At 47.6% G+C, this 15816-nt stretch overlaps 1 protein-coding gene across 1 annotated transcript in view; it reads left to right on the top strand.

Annotated features, from left to right (window-relative positions):
* Positions 1–15407, top strand: part of LOC143801209 (vomeronasal type-2 receptor 26-like) — a 256081-nt gene extending 240674 nt beyond the window's left edge. Inside the window, exon 5 of the mRNA XM_077281234.1 lies at positions 14405–15407. Coding sequence (XP_077137349.1) covers positions 14405–15312 — 908 coding nt within the window. The 3' untranslated portion in view covers positions 15313–15407. The remainder of the gene's footprint in view (positions 1–14404) is intronic.
* Positions 15408–15816: the final 409 nt, after the last annotated feature.

The following is a 15816-nucleotide window of genomic DNA, read 5'->3' as shown; positions in this document are numbered from 1 at the left end:
CCCTGGTTCCTTCTGAAGGGGATTTATCTATATCCCACTTCCCAGTTCCGGTTTGGAACTTGCAGCTCTCTTGTGCCCCCCTTACCCTCAGGTCAGACTAGGTACTGCACCTAGGGTAATTAGTTGCCAGAAAGGCTGCCTGCTATGTACTGGTTATTGGGCATGCTGCAGCGAGGGCAATATAACTACTCCCACACAGGCGGGAACAATAATTATCAATGCTGCCGTCGCTGCAAAGATTCCCAAGCACACAGAACAAAGTATGCTACCACTAGCTCTGATTCACGGGTCTGAAGCCAACCCAAATCTGAAGCGCAATTCACTTCCGAGGACGCACAGCCGTATAGAGCAGAAGAAACAAGCTAGCAAATAAATATTTTACTCCATGAAAAATTAGGCAGTGTTTTGAAAGTATAAAAAGATATTAGAAAGGAAACAATTTGTATATACATTACAGATTACAAAATAAAATAGGATTAATGTTGAAAAGAGCACACTTACAGGTTATGTCATGGTATTATCTTGGCTGGCCTGTGGCTTAGGAGGATAAATACATCCAGATGCATGGAACAGCTTTGACAAGCTGGTGTTAGTTCGCTTCCCTGGCCAAGACTGACTCACTACTCAGAAGGCGTAAAAGATAGGCCCCTGCCTGACATCACTAAGTGGGCTGAGTAATGATATGCACTGATCTGCTAGTTATTTACATTTTCCAAAGTCTCAGACAAAGGAATTCCTGATTGACAGGGGAGGGACAATGAGTGGCATTACAGGATTGGTCATCTGCAGTTTAAAGCCACACCCTGCCCACACATTGGTATCATGTTGCCCATTCTTTGCTATAGACTTTATCTTTGGATGGTCGAATGTAGAGGGGGGAGATAGGGGGGTCGCAGCTGCATTGTGTGTGTGCAGAAAGCCATGTCCTTTTGAAAGTAAATGCACAATATGATATGGCATTTTGGGCATTAGCGTGACACCTCCATCTATTGGGCTGCGCAACGGAGGCAGAAACTCTCGGTACTCCTCTATGCGCACCTCAACAGGATCACCCTGGCGGGACAACCCATTTGCATTGCCATGTTCCCTGCCCATTATGTACTCGATGGTAAAATCGTACTGCTGCAGGGCAAGGCTCCAGCGCAGCAACCTCCCATTTGTTCCTCTCACGGCTTGTAGCCAGCACAGAGGGTTGTGGTTGGTCACCACAGTGAAGGTGCAACCGTACAAGTCAGGCTGAAACCGTTGCAGGGCCCAGACTATGGCCAGGCACTCAATCTCGATGGTGGAATAGGCCACTTCCCTCAGCAGAAGCTCCCGACTCAGGTACAACACGGGGAGCTCTTGGTCCTCCAACTCAACCTGGCTAAGCACAGCACCGAGGCCAAACTCGCTGGCGTCGGTCTGCACCAAGAACGGTCTACTGCTGTCAACTGCTTTCAATACAGGGGCATTGCAGTGCTGTTTTCAATGCCTGGATGGCCCCCTCACAGCCATCAGTCCAGTTGACGATGTGGGGTAACTTCTTCCTGGTGAGGGTTTTGCCAGGCTACTATAGTTCTGTACAAAGCGCCTATAGTACCTGGCAGTACCCAGAAAGGACATCACCTGTGTCTTGGTCCTGGTGGGGCCAGAACACGATTGCGCCCACTTTCCCAGGTTCTGGCTTTATGGACTTCTCACCTACCCGGTGCCCCAGGTAGTAGACCACTCATGCCCATCTGGCACTTTCCCAGCTTGATGGTCAGACCGGCTAGGTGAAGTCACCTGAGCACCTCCTCGAGATGCTGCAGGTGTTCATCCCAGGAGGAACTGAAAATGTCAATGTCATCCAGGTATGCCACCGTGTACTTCTCCAATCCCTGAAGCAGGTGGTTGACATCCGCTGGAAAGTGGCAGGAGCATTCTTCATGCCGAAGGGCATGACCATGGACTCATACAGTCCGAAGGGTGTGATAAAGGTGGACTTCTCCTGCGCAGCGGGGTTCAGAGGAATCTGCCAGTATCCTCAACTCAGATCCATTATAGTCAGGTATTTTGCGCTAGCTAACTTCTCAAGTAGCTCTTCGATGCACGGCATTGGGTGCACGTCAGAGGCTGTGATGGCGTTGAGCCCCCTGTAGTCCACGCAGAAGTGGGTGGTCTGAATCTTCTTGGGCACGAGAACTACAGGTGAGGCCCATGTGCTCTTTGACTGTGGAATCACCCCCAGCTATAACATCTCATCAATCTCCTGGCACATGACCTGCTGCACCTCGTTGGACATCCGGTAGGGTGTCCGCCATAGTGGGGCATGATTCCCGGTGTCCACCTCGTGGACCGTTAACTCAGCCCTTCCCGGCTGGTTACAGAACACGACCCGGAAGGTTCCAGCTTGGTCCGCAACCGCTGGTGTTCGGTTAGTCAGGTGCTTACCTCCACATCCTCAATGGACCCACCAGCCTTGGGCCAGCATGTCCAGGAGGGGATCTTCCTCTTCCATCTTTGGGCAGGCTGAAGACCGGTAGGACGAAAGGTTCATGTTCGTGATGAGCCTTCATCATGTTGACGTGAAAGGCCTTTCGCCTACAACGAGCGTGGTCAAGCGTGACCACGTAGGTGACTGGGTTGAGATGTTGGTGGATGACGTATGGGCCTTCCCAGGCTGCCTGAAGCTTATCATTTGGTACAGGGACCATCACCCACACCTTTTGACCCACGTGGTAGGTCCGCTCCCGGGCTTTCTGGTCGTACCAGTGCTTCTGATCAGCCTGAGCCTGTGTCATGTTGTCATGCACCAACTGCATCAAGGTCTGCATCTTGTCACGGAAGCGCATCACATACTCCACTATGGACACTTTGGAAGGGTTCGGCTCCTCTTCCCAGGATTCCCTTAGCAACCCAAAGGGTCCCCAGAATAACCTGCCGTACAGGAGCTCAAAGGGGGAGAACCCCGTCGAGGCCTGCAGAACCTCTTGGTAAGCGAACAGTAGGTGTGGGATGTACTGCTCCCAGTTGCGTCCTTGGGTCTCAACCAGCATGCAGAGCATCTGATTGAGGGTACCATTGAAGCGATCACACAAGATTTTGGCCTGTGGGTGATACGCACTCGATATCAGATGCTTCACCTGCATTCTTTTACAGAGAGACTCCATTAGGCGAGACATGAATTGGGTCCCTTGATCGGTAAGCATCTCCCTGGGAAATCCTACCTGTGAAAAGTTAGCCAACAGTGCATCTGCCACCTTATCTGCCCTAGTTGAGGACAGATCCACTGCCTCTGGGTAACGGGTAGCGTAGTCTACCACAGTAAGGATGCATTGCTTTCCAGAGCTGCTGGGGACGGCCAGCAGGCCCACAATGTCCATCACAATCCTCTGAAACGGCTCCTCTATCACTCGCAAAGGGATCAGGGGAGCCTTATGAGCAGGCCGCGCCTTCCCCACTCTTTGACAGGTGACACAGGAGCGGCAATAGTTTGACACATCTGTCCTCATCTTTGGCCAATAGAAGTGTTGAGACAGCCGGGCCTTTGTTTTGCTGATCCCCAAGTGTCCAGCGAGCGGGATCTCATGGGCAATCCGCAACAACTCACTCTGGAATTGATGCGGGACAACCAGCTGTCTTTCCCTCAGCCACTCCTTTTGCGATTTTCCGGATACTGTCTCCTGGTACAACCTCCCTCGTTCCCAAAACACCCTCTCCTTATCAGACACAGAGGTGGGCGTCTCGGCAAGTTGTCTCAAATTCTGTAGGCTCGCATCTGAGTACAGAGCAGCCTGGAACTACTGGCTAGTGGAAGCCAGTGGCGACATCAGGGTCCCTTCCCCACGGGAACCCTCTGGGACCTGCTCTGGGTCCATCTCTGGTTCAGTCATAACAATGACTGAGGAGCGTCCAGAAGGCAGAACGATATCTGCGTTCTGGGCACTCTGACTGCGGGTGACAGCAGCTATGTAGGCTGTCTCCCCGGGGATTTCCACAGACCCATCAGCCGTCGCTGCTATGGGTACTACCTCCCCATCCACCCCGAACATTCCAGGAGCAGTGCTACTTATGGGCCAGTTACCTTCCTCGGTGGCACTGGTCAATTGCATGGCATCACCTTCCACATAGTTCCCATGCACCTCCCCATTTTCTTGAGCACCGACGCTTACTCCTGTTAGGGGTTCTGTTGTGAGCTCTGTTTTCAGGCTCCCTCTTGTGGTCACTGGTGGTATGGTGTGACTTTTGCTTTGGGCTCCCCCTGGTGGCTTTGTCTGTTATCCTGCTGGTCTCTGGCTATCAGCTGGTTCGTTATCCTCTGGGAGGTTCCTATATAGCTCTGTGTTGCTTCCACTTGTTGCCGGCTGTCGATGTAATCAGTGCTGCTCAGATTCCTTCTGTCTACCTTGCTCCCAGTCCATCCAGGATAAGCTAAGTTTTGTTTGCTCATTTTTTGATCAGCAGTGTTTATCATGTTTTCTTGTCCAGCTTGCTAAAATGTAATGCCCTCGCTTGCTGGTTGCTCTAGTGGGCTGAGTTTCTCCCCACACACCGTTAGTTGGTGTGTGGGTTCTTGAAATCTCAGGATGGATATTTTGTAAGGGTTTTTTATTGATCGCATAGACCCCTGCTCTATTTTCTGCTTTCTAGTACTAGTGGGCCTCTTTTGCTGAATCTGATTTCATCCCTATGTATGTGCCTTCTTCTTACTTCACCGATAATATTTGTTGGGGGCTTCTATATCTTTGGGGATTATTTCTCTGGAGGCAAGCGAGGTCTTTCTTTCTCTTTAGGGGTAGCTAGTTCCTCAGGCTGGCTCGAGACGTCTAGGAATTTTTTAGGCACGTTCACCGGCTACCTCTAGTTGTGTTGGATAGGTTCAGATTTGCGATCAGTCCAGTTACCATCTCCCTTGAGCTCGTCCTTAGTTTATTCACTTGCTGGTCTATTTGTGATCCTCAGCCATTAAGGATCATAACAGTACAGCCGGCCTACAAAGTGTTAATTGCATGGCAGATGCAGGAGAAAAGAAGCCTTGAGAAATTTTTTTTTTTTTTCTTGTTGTTGCCGTGTGTCTAGCTGCTGTGCTAGCTTCTCTCCTCCTCTTAATCTTGGTGTGGCTCTGAGTTCAGCTGCTGACATGGATGTCCAGAGCTTGGCTTCCAGTCTGGATCATCTTGCTGCTAGGGTTCAAAGTATTCAGGATTTTGTTGTTCACAGTCCTATGTCTGAGCCTAGAATACCTATTCCGGAGTTGTTTTCTGGAGATAGATCTAGGTTCCTGAATTTTAAGAACAATTGTAAGTTGTTTCTTTCTTTGAAACCTCGTTCCTCTGGTGATGCCGTTCAGCAAGTTAAGATTATCATTTCCTTTTTGCGTGGTGACCCACAAGATTGGGCCTTCGCATTGGCGCCAGGGGATCCTGCATTGCTTAGTGTAGATGCATTTTTTCTGGCCCTTGGATTGCTCTATGAGGAACCTAATCTTGAGAACCAGGCTGAAAAAGCGTTATTGGCCCTCTCGCAGGGGCAAGATGAAGCAGAGGTGCACTGCCAGAAATTTCAGAGGTGGTCGGTGCTTACTCAGTGGAATGAGTGTGCCCTGGCTGCTAATTTCAGAGAAGGTCTTTCTGAAGCCATTAAGAATGTCATGGTGGGGTTCCCTACGCCTGCAGGTCTGAATGAGTCAATGACTCTGGCCATTCAGATTGATCGGCGGTTGCGGGAGCGCAAACCTGTGCACCATTTGGCGGTGTCTTCTGAACAGACACCTGAATCTATGCAATGTGACAGAATTCTGACCAGAAGTGAACGGCAAAATTATAGACGGCAAAATGGGTTGTGCTTTTACTGTGGTGACTCAGCTCATGTTATCTCAGCATGCTCTAAGCGCAAAAAAAAGGTTGATAAATCTGTCACCATTGGTACTTTACAGCCTAAGTTCATTTGTCTGTTACCCTGATTTGTTCCCTGTCATCTTACCCGGTTAATGCCTTTGTAGATTCAGGTGCTGCCCTGAGTCTGATGGATTGGTCATTTGCCAGGCGCTGTGGTTTTGATTTGGAGCCTTTAAAATTCCCTATTCCACTAAGGGGAATTGACTCTACACCATTGGCTACGAATAGACCTCAGTACTGGACACAAGTGACCATGTCCATGACTCCTGTTCATCAGGAGGTGATTCGCTTTCTTGTATTGCATAATTTGCATGATGTCGTCGTGTTGGGTCTACCATGGTTGCAGACTCATAATCCAGTCCTGGATTGGAAAGCTATGTCTGTGTCAAGTTGGGGTTGTCAGGGAATTCATGGTGACGCTCCTGTGGTGTCAATTGCTTCGTCCACTCCTTCTGAAGTCCCTACGTTTTTGTCAGACTACCAGGATGTATTTGAGGAGCCCAAACTCAATTCTCTACCTCCTCATAGGGACTGTGATTGTGCTATAAATTTGATTCCTGGTAGTAAGTTTCCTAAGGGACGACTTTTCAATTTATCTGTGCCGGAGCATGCTGCCATGCGGAGTTATATAAAGGAGTCTTTGGAGAAGGGACATATTCGCCCATCCTCTTCCCCTCTTGGTGCAGGATTCTTTTTTGTGGCTAAGAAGGATGGTTTCCTGAGACCTTGTATTGATTATCGCCTTTTGAATAAAATCACGGTCAAATTTCAGTATCCTTTGCCATTGTTAACTGATTTGTTTGCTCGCATTAGGGGGTCTAGTTGGTTCACCAAGATAGATCTTCGTGGTGCGTATAACCTTGTGCGTATAAAACAGGGTGATGAATGGAAAACTGCATTTAATACGCCTGAAGGCCATTTTGAGTACCTGGTGATGCCTTTTGAACTTTCTAATGCTCCTTCAGTCTTTCAGTCCTTTATGCACGACATCTTCCATGAATATCTGGATAAGTTTATGATTGTGTATCTGGATGATATTCTGGTTTTTTTCGGATGATTGGGAGTCTCATGTTAAGCAGGTCAGGATGGTCTTTCAGGTCCTGCGTGACAATGCTTTATTTGTGAAAGGCTCAAAATGTCTTTTTGGAGTCCAGAAGATTTCTTTTTTGGGTTTCATTTTTTCTCCTTCTACTATTGACATGGACCCAGTCAAGGTTCAGGCTATTCATGACTGGACGCAGCCTACATCTGTTAAGAGTCTTCAGAAGTTCTTGGGTTTTGCTATTTTTTACCGTCGCTTCATAGCTAATTTTTCTGGTGTTGTTAAGCCTTTGACGGATTTGACCAAGAAAGGTTCTGATGTGACTAATTGGTCCTCTGCGGCTGTGGAGGCCTTTTGGGAGCTGAAGCGCCGGTTTTCTTCGGCTCCGGTCTTATGTCAGCCAGATGTCTCACTTCCCTTCCAGGTGGAGGTTGATGCTTACGAGACTGGAGCTGGGGCTGTTTTGTCGCAGAGAAGCTCCGATGACTCTGTGATGAAGCCATGTGCTTTCTTTTCAAGAAAGTTTTCGCCTGCCGAGCGGAATTATGATGTCGGTAATCGGGAGTTGTTGGCTATGAAGTGGGCATTTGAGTAGTGGCGACATTGGCTCGAGGGAGCTAAGCATCGTGTGGTGGTCTTGACTGATCACAAGAATTTGATTTACCTCGAGTCGGCCAAGCGCCTGAATCCCAGACAGGCTCGCTGGTCGTTGTTTTTCTCTCGTTTTGATTTCGTGGTTTCGTACCTGCCTGGTTCGAAGAATGTGAAGGCTGATGCTCTTTCTAGGAGTTTTGTGCCTAACTCTCCTGGAGATTCAGAGCCGGCTGGTATCCTTAGAGAAGGGGTGATTTTGTCTGCCATCTCCCCAGATTTGCGACGTGTGCTGCAAGAGTTTCAGGCGGATAGACCTGATCGCTGTCCACCGGAGAGACTGTTTGTCCCGGATAGATGGACCAACAGAGTCATCTCCGAGGTTCATTCTTCGGTGTTGGCGGGCCATCCTGGAATATTTGGTACCAGAGACTTGGTGGCCAGATCTTTTTGGTGGCCTTCCTTGTCGCGGGATGTGCGTTCCTTTGTGCAGTCTTGTGGAATTTGTGCTCGGGCTAAGCCTTGCTGTTCTCGAGCCAGTGGTTTGCTGTTACCTTTGCCTGTCCCGAAGAGGCCTTGGACGCACATTTCCATGGATTTTATTTCAGATCTCCCTGTCTCTCAGAGAATGTCTGTCATCTGGGTGGTGTGTGATCGTTTTTCTAAGATGGTCCATTTGGTGCCCTTGCCTATGTTGCCTTCCTCCTCCGAGTTGGTTCCACTGTTTTTTCAAAATGTGGTTCGTTTGCACGTGATTCCTGAGAACATTGTTTCTGACAGAGGATCCCAGTTTGTGTCTAGATTTTGGCGGACCTTTTGTGCTAAATTGGGCATTGATTTGTCTTTTTCGTCGGCCTTCCATCCTCAGACGAATGGCCAAACCGAGCGAACTAATCAGACCTTGGAGACTTATTTAAGATGTTTTGTTTCTGCTGATCAGGACGACTGGGTTACTTTTTTGCCGTTGGCCGAGTTTGCCCTTAATAATCGGGCTAGTTCTGCTACTTTGGTTTCTCCTTTTTTTTGTAATTCGGGGTTTCATCCTCGTTTTTCCTCGGGTCAGGTAGAGCCTTCTGACTGTCCTGGAGTGGATGTTGTGGTTGATAGGTTGTATCAGATTTGGAATCATGTGGTGGACAATTTGAAGCTGTCTCAAGAGAAGGCTCAGCTCTTTGCCAACCGCCGTCGCTGTGTGGGTCCCCGAATTCGCGTTGGGGACTTGGTGTGGTTGTCTTCTCGCTTCGTTCCTATGAAGGTCTCCTCTCCTAAGTTCAAGCCTCGGTTTATCGGTCCTTATAAGATTCTGGAAGTCCTTGGCCCTGTGTCATTTCGTCTGGACCTCCCAGCATCATTTGCTATTCATAATGTGTTCCATCGCTCGTTGTTGCGGAGGTATGTGGTGCCTGTGGTTCCTCCGGTTGAGCCTCCTGCCCCAGTGCTGGTTGAGGGAGAATTAGAATACGTGGTGGAGAAGATCTTGGATTCTCGTATTTCTAAACGGAGGCTCCAGTATTTGGTTAAATGGAAGGGCTATGGTCAGGAGGATAATTCTTGGGTTGTCGCCTCTGATGTTCATGCGGCCGATTTGGTTCGTGCCTTCCATGTGGCTCATCCTGATCGCCCTGGCGGTTTTCATGAGGGTTCGGTGACCTCTCCTCAAGGGGGGGTACTGTTGTGAGCTCTGTTTTCAGGCTCCCTCTTGTGGTCACTGGTGGTATGGTGTGACTTTTGCTTTGGGCTCCCCCTGGTGGCTTTGTCTGTTATCCTGCTGGTCTCTTGCTATCAGCTGGTTCGTTATCCTCTGGGAGGTTCCTATATAGCTCTGTGTTGCTTCCACTTGTTGCCGGCTGTCGATGTAATCAGTGCTGCTCAGATTCCTTCTGTTTACCTTGCTCCCAGTCCATCCAGGATAAGCTAAGTTTTGTTTGCTCATTTTTTGATCAGCAGTGTTTATCATGTTTTCCTGTCCAGCTTGCTAAAATGTAATGCCCTCGCTTGTTGGTTGCTCTAGTAGGCTGAGTTTCTCCCCACACACCGTTAGTTGGTGTGTGGGTTCTTGAAATCTCAGGATGGATATTTTGTAAGGGTTTTTTATTGATCGCATAGACCCCTGCTCTATTTTCTGCTTTCTAGTACTAGTGGGCCTCTATTGCTGAATCTGATTTCATCCCTATGTATGTGCCTTCTTTTTACTTCACCGTTATTATTTGTTGGGGGCTTCTATATCTTTGGGGATAATTTCTCTGGAGGCAAGCGAGGTCTTTCTTTCTCATTAGGGGTAGCTAGTTCCTCAGGCTGGCTCGAGACATCTAGGAATTTTTTAGGCACGTTCACCGGCTACCTCTAGTTGTGTTGGATAGGTTCAGATTTGCGATCAGTCCAGTTACCATCTCCCTTGAGCTCGTCCTTAGTTTATTCACTTGCTGGTCTATTTGTGATCCTCAGCCATTAAGGATCATATCAGGGTTCCTCAGCCATCCCACCCCGCGGAGTGATGTGGCTGAGCACTCCTGCACCTGTGGACACATCAACCTTTGCGGAAAAATGGTCATCAGGTTCAGTTGGCACATTTACATCATTTTTAGCAGCATTCCTAGGAAACAAATGGTTATCAGGTAAAACATGCCTATGTTCATCATTAGCATAATCAACATTACTTTTGGCATTTTCTGAAAAATCATTATCCAATACATCATTACCCAGGGAAGCAGTGTCAGGTAACACATGCAATTTCCTTTCATTATCAGCATTCGATTGGGAAGAGGAGTCAGGGACATAGTATGCAACCATCCTCCCCAAATCAGTCCCTAATAAAACATCAGTGGGCAAGTTATTGGACAGCCCCACTTCCTTCACCCCACTCCCGGCACCCCAATCTATATAAACCTGGGCCATTGGCAAGGGACAGCTGATGCCCCCAAACCCGGTGACAGTCAGGGTTTTCCCCAGAATGATCTCTTCAGGGGCTGCCTGTCATGAAGTGACTGACCCGGTATAACATGACCCAACAGTAGGTCTGTCACAAACAGCACAACACACAAGGGAACACCGGGGACACAATTACAACGGTGGGCCCTGTCGGTAGGGACTGGGGGAATGGGCACCTCCTGCACTGGCCTGCAGATGTGCCCTGATCTTGCTACCGTCCCTATATTGGTTCTTTCAACCCGTCGCCGACCAGGATACCTAGTCCCTCACTTGCCCTGCACCTATCCCTAAGTAGGGAACTGGCAGGTGAGAGCACTGGTCCCACCGCTGCACTAATATAACACGGGGTAAGGAAATACAGACAAGGTAAAGGTAAACAACACTTAGCTAAATGCTGCAAGGCACAGCACAGCAGGAAGAAACACCAGATTCACTGGACTCAGCAGTAGAACAACAACTGCCAGCAAGCTCCTTCTCCCAGCTTGGTCTCTTTAGAATGAACTAACACCAACAGTCAGCTGATGAACCAGGTGACTATTTAAAGGATGGAGGGAGTGGTCACCACAAGCATCAGCTGACCCAGCAGCAATGCAATAACACCAGCGGCCACCGGGGGGGGGAGTAAACTGCATTAACCCTCGATGACCAAAAAGGAAAAAAAGTTTTAAACTGAGGCAAACCAGATCTGCCACAAATCCAAAATTGGATCGTGACACCTCCAGTTCGGGTCAGATGAGGGTCCGTTCAGCCCCAATGTCCTTGAGGCCTGTAGTGACATGGCCCCCCACGGTGACGTGCTGCATGTTATCACACATCCTCCCAACCGCCCCACCCACCCCAAAGAACTGCTGCATTAGGCCCTGGAGCCTTGGCTGGGGGGTTCTTCTGCTTCTCCAGACAGTTTGACAATTCCATTTGCAGGAAAAACAATGGCGAAGGTCGGTGGTAGGTCTGGTGCTGTTGGCAACGAGGACAGGGCCTCTGGTGAGCTGGCTGGCAGGGGCACTGGCGTTGATTGCAGGCTTACCCCCTCTCCAGCTGGCGGTGACTGGCTTCTGCACTTCCGATTTATGGTTGGCCTCAAAGGCATCGGCAATCTGCGCTGCTTTCGTCATGTCTTTGGGTTCTCTGTCCATCACCAACTGTCGCACCTCAGCTGGGCAAAGATGTAAGAACTGGTCTTTGATCATCAGGTCTCGCAGCTGTGCAAATGTGGTCACCGACAGTCCTTTGGTCCAATGGTCAAAGTGGGTCCCGAGTCCATGCACCACATCGCTGTAACTGGTAATTGTTGACTGGGCCACATTGGAGGTTCTGGAACTTTCTATGGTAAAACTCAGGTGTAAGCTGTGACTTGGTTATCAGGGCTTGCTTGATGGCCTCATAGTCACCATCTTGTTCTTGAGGGAGAGCAGCAAACGCCTCCAGAGCTTTGCCTTTTAGCCCTGGGGTCAGGTATTGGGCCCATTCGCCATCTGGCAGCCGATACTGTCTGCAAGCTTTCTCAAAGGCCGGCAGAAAAGTATCCAAGTCCCTGTCCTTTTCCATCACAGAAAAGTGCTCTGGCTGGGGTTTCAGTAACTGAGCATTGCTCGACTCACTGCTCTGCATGGTAGATGGTACGGCTCTGAGTTTGGCCAGCCACATTTCATGGTCTCTCAGGGCTTGGGTCTCCTGCTCGACTCGCTTTTCCGCTTTCTCGTGGTATTGCTGGATCAGCTGCAGCCATCTATCACGGTCGTCAGTGGGAAGTTGTTCCAAGGCAGCCTGCAGCTGGGGGTCGAATCTGCCCTGGTTGCTAGTAGGGCCGGCATTCAGTGTTTGGACCTCTACTGCAGCCCCATTTTCGCTTGGGCCAGCTTCTGCATCCACTGGTCTCTGAACAATTTCCAGTTGCACTAGAGCCGCGACCAGTTGGCTTTTGTTTTTGCCCATGGCGTCAATCTGCATCAACCCGCAAAGGGCAATAAGAGTGTCCTTGTCATGCTGCTTATACCAGCCTTCTCCTTTTGCGGCCAACATTGCCAAATAAAAGATAGGATAGAAAAACAGAGAAAGGGAGGGGGTAATCGCAAGTACACACAATTGTCTCAGGACTAGTAAACACTGAGCTTGCTCTCCAAACTTATTTGTGCAGTCCTCGCAAGAACTTCGCAAGTTTTTAATGAGAGGAATGATTGCTCAAACCAGATCACTAATGCTCTATTATCCCACTGCTGCCACCAATATATCACTTTTCACACCATGCTGCCAACACTACCTCACGGATCCTAGCAGTATGTCAGGGATCCTGGGGAGGATATCATTATCGTCCCCACTACTCACACCAATTTGTCATGAACCAGGGCTGTTTGGTTGTCCCTGGTTCCTTCTGAAGGGGATTTATCTATATCTCACTTCCCAGTTCCGGTTTGGAACTTGCAGCTCTCTGGCACCCCCTTTACCCTCAGGTCAGATTAGGTACTGCACCTAGGGTAATTAGTCACCAGAAAGGCTGCCTGCTATGTACTGGCTATTGGGCACAATGCAGCGAGGGCAATATAACTACTCCCACACAGGCGGGAACAATAATTATCAACGCCGCCATCGCTGCAAAGATTCTCAAGCGGACAGAGCAAAGTATGCTGCCACCAGCTCCGATTCACAGGTCCAAAGCCAACCCAAATCAGTGACACAATTCACTTCAGAGGACGCACAGTTGTATAGAGCAGAAGAGACAAGCTAGAAATTAAATATTTTACTCCATGAAAAATTAGGCAGTGTTTGCAAAGTATAAAAAGATATTAAAAAGGAGACAATTCGTATATACATTACAAAATAAAATAGGATTAACTTTGAAAAGAGCACATTTACAGGTTATGCCATGGTATCATCTTGGCTGGCCTGTGGCTTAGGAGGATAAATACATCCAGATGCATAGAACAACTTTGACAAGCTGGTGTTTGATCGCTTCCCTGGCCAAGACTGACTCACTACTCAGCAGGCATAAAAGATATGCCCTCTGTTGTGACATCACTAAGTGGGCTGAGTAATGATATGCACTGATGTGCTAGTTATTTAAGTTTTCCAAAGTCTCAGACAAAGGAATTTCTAAGTGAGAGGGGATGAACAATGAGTGGCTTTACAGGATTGGTCATCTGCAGTTTAAAGCCACACCCTGCCCACACATTGGTATCAGGTTGCCCAGTCTCTTCTGTAGGCTTTGTCCTTCGATGGTCGAATGTAGAAAGGGGAAGGGGGGTCGCAGCTGCATTGTGTGTGTAGAGAGCCATGTACTTCTGAAACTAAACTCACAATATAATATGGCATTTTTGGCATTATCGTGACACTTACCAGTTGGTCATTTCATCTCATACCATATTAGTTGGTCCTCTAGTCTATTATCTAATACCATATTAGTTGGTTGGTTAATTCTCTATTTTCTATATCGCAGGCAGGGTCCTCTCTCCTCCTGTACCAATTATGACTTGTATTGTTTAAGATTATTGTACTTGTTTTTATTATGTATTCCCCCCCTCACATGTAAAGCGCCATGGAATAAATGGCGCTATAACAATAAATAATAATAATAATAATAATAATGATAGATAAATAGATTAAGCCAAAAAATGGGAAGCAGCACTACAAAATTTACTTAAAGAGTAAGGTGGACTTTAGTGGGTCCACATGGTGTGGCGATGTTTCGGTTCCCAAAAGGATTTATCATGCATGATATAGGCTCTTGGGAGCCAAATTGTCGCCACGCCATGTGGACCCACTAAAGTCCACCTTGCTCTTTAAGTAAATTTTGTAGTGCTGCTTCCCATTTTTTGGCTTTATATATTTGGCAAGTATACAGATTATTTGCCGGGAGGCCTGTGCACCCACCTATTTGGAAAGTGTGCTGTTACATTTTTAAATAGATAGATAATAGATAGATAATAGATAGATAATAGTTATTCTTCCCACAATAAAAGTAACACATTATGAAAATTTCCTACAGACAGCGAGAGCTGCATGAAATGCCAAATTGACAAATGGCCAAATGAGAAGAGAGACCAGTGTCTGCCTAAAGTGATGGAATTCATCTCTTACCAGAATGACACAATGGCTTCGGTATTTTCCTGTATCTCGGTCTTCGGATGTCTTGTGACCGGCTTCACATTTGGGATATTTATTTCCTACCGGGACACTCCTATTGTTAGAGCCAATAACCGGAACCTGAGTTACCTCCTCCTGGTCTCCATCTTTCTCAGCTTTCTATCTGTGTTTTTGTTCCTTGGTCGTCCCAATGATGTAACTTGTAGATTACGCGAAACCAGTTTTGGATTTTTCTTCTCAGTAGCCATCTCTTCACTTCTCGCCAAGACTGTCATGGTTTGTGTTGCTTTTAAGTCCACCAAGCCTGGAAGCGCCTGGAGAAAATATCTGAATGTGAAACTGCCCTATACCATAGTGTTGTTGTGTTCATTCCTTCAGGTTGTAATCTGTGTTTTGTGGTTGACTATTTCTCCCCCATTCCAAGATCTGGACACCGAGACTTATCCTGGGATTCTCATCATTCAGTGTAATGAAGGCTCAGATATCTGGTTCTACTCCATGTTGGGTTATCTGGGGCTCCTGGCAGCTGTGAACTTTGTCCTGGCTTTCTTGGTGAGGACATTACCGGACAGTTTCAATGAGGCCAAGTACATCACCTTCAGCATGCTGGTGTTCCTCAGTGTCTGGATCGCCATGATCCCGGCTTATCTGAGCACCAGAGGGAAGAACATGGTGGCTGTGGAGATATTTGCAGTGATGGCTTCCAGTGCTGGACTTTTAGGTTGTGTGTTTTTCCCTAAATGCTTTATTATTTTGTTTAAATCTGGAATGAATAAGAAAACGGAGCTGCTCGGAAAAAGAAAGGAATGACTGCACAATATTAGGAACCACTGATAATAATGACTAATTCTGTACATTAGACCCATAGAAACCATTTTAAAGTAAGATGCAAGATTCTCTATCAACCTGTGTATGAAATAAACATATAAAAATGTATTATCCCGTTATCTCCAGTAATTGATGTATTTATCAGGACTTCCCATATTTGTATTAGAGTTTGGGAAATGTGGAAATTTCTCTGTGGTTTTGGTAAATTATCTGGTTCCTCCTAAGAGAATCTTTTAGCAGTTTCTCCATGTTAAACGGCTGCAGAGCTGAACACAACACAGCTTTTATCCTATAATTTCTCATCTCCATTGTGGAGATATGAGTTTAGAAATATAGGTCAAAATTTATGAAGAGATTTGTATCTGGGAGCGTGCAGGAAAAGAAGGAACATGTCTCTAGAATGTCAACAGAACATGCTTTCTCCTATGAGATGTAATGACAGATAGTCCTGCTGTCAACCCTGATCGCTGCCTAAAATCTACTCCC

Source organism: Ranitomeya variabilis, chromosome 1 (assembly GCF_051348905.1).
Source record: "Ranitomeya variabilis isolate aRanVar5 chromosome 1, aRanVar5.hap1, whole genome shotgun sequence".
Classification (NCBI taxonomy): domain Eukaryota; kingdom Metazoa; phylum Chordata; class Amphibia; order Anura; family Dendrobatidae; genus Ranitomeya; species Ranitomeya variabilis.
The sequence above is the reverse complement of the archived record's forward strand: the minus strand, read 5'-3'. Positions and strand labels throughout refer to the sequence as shown.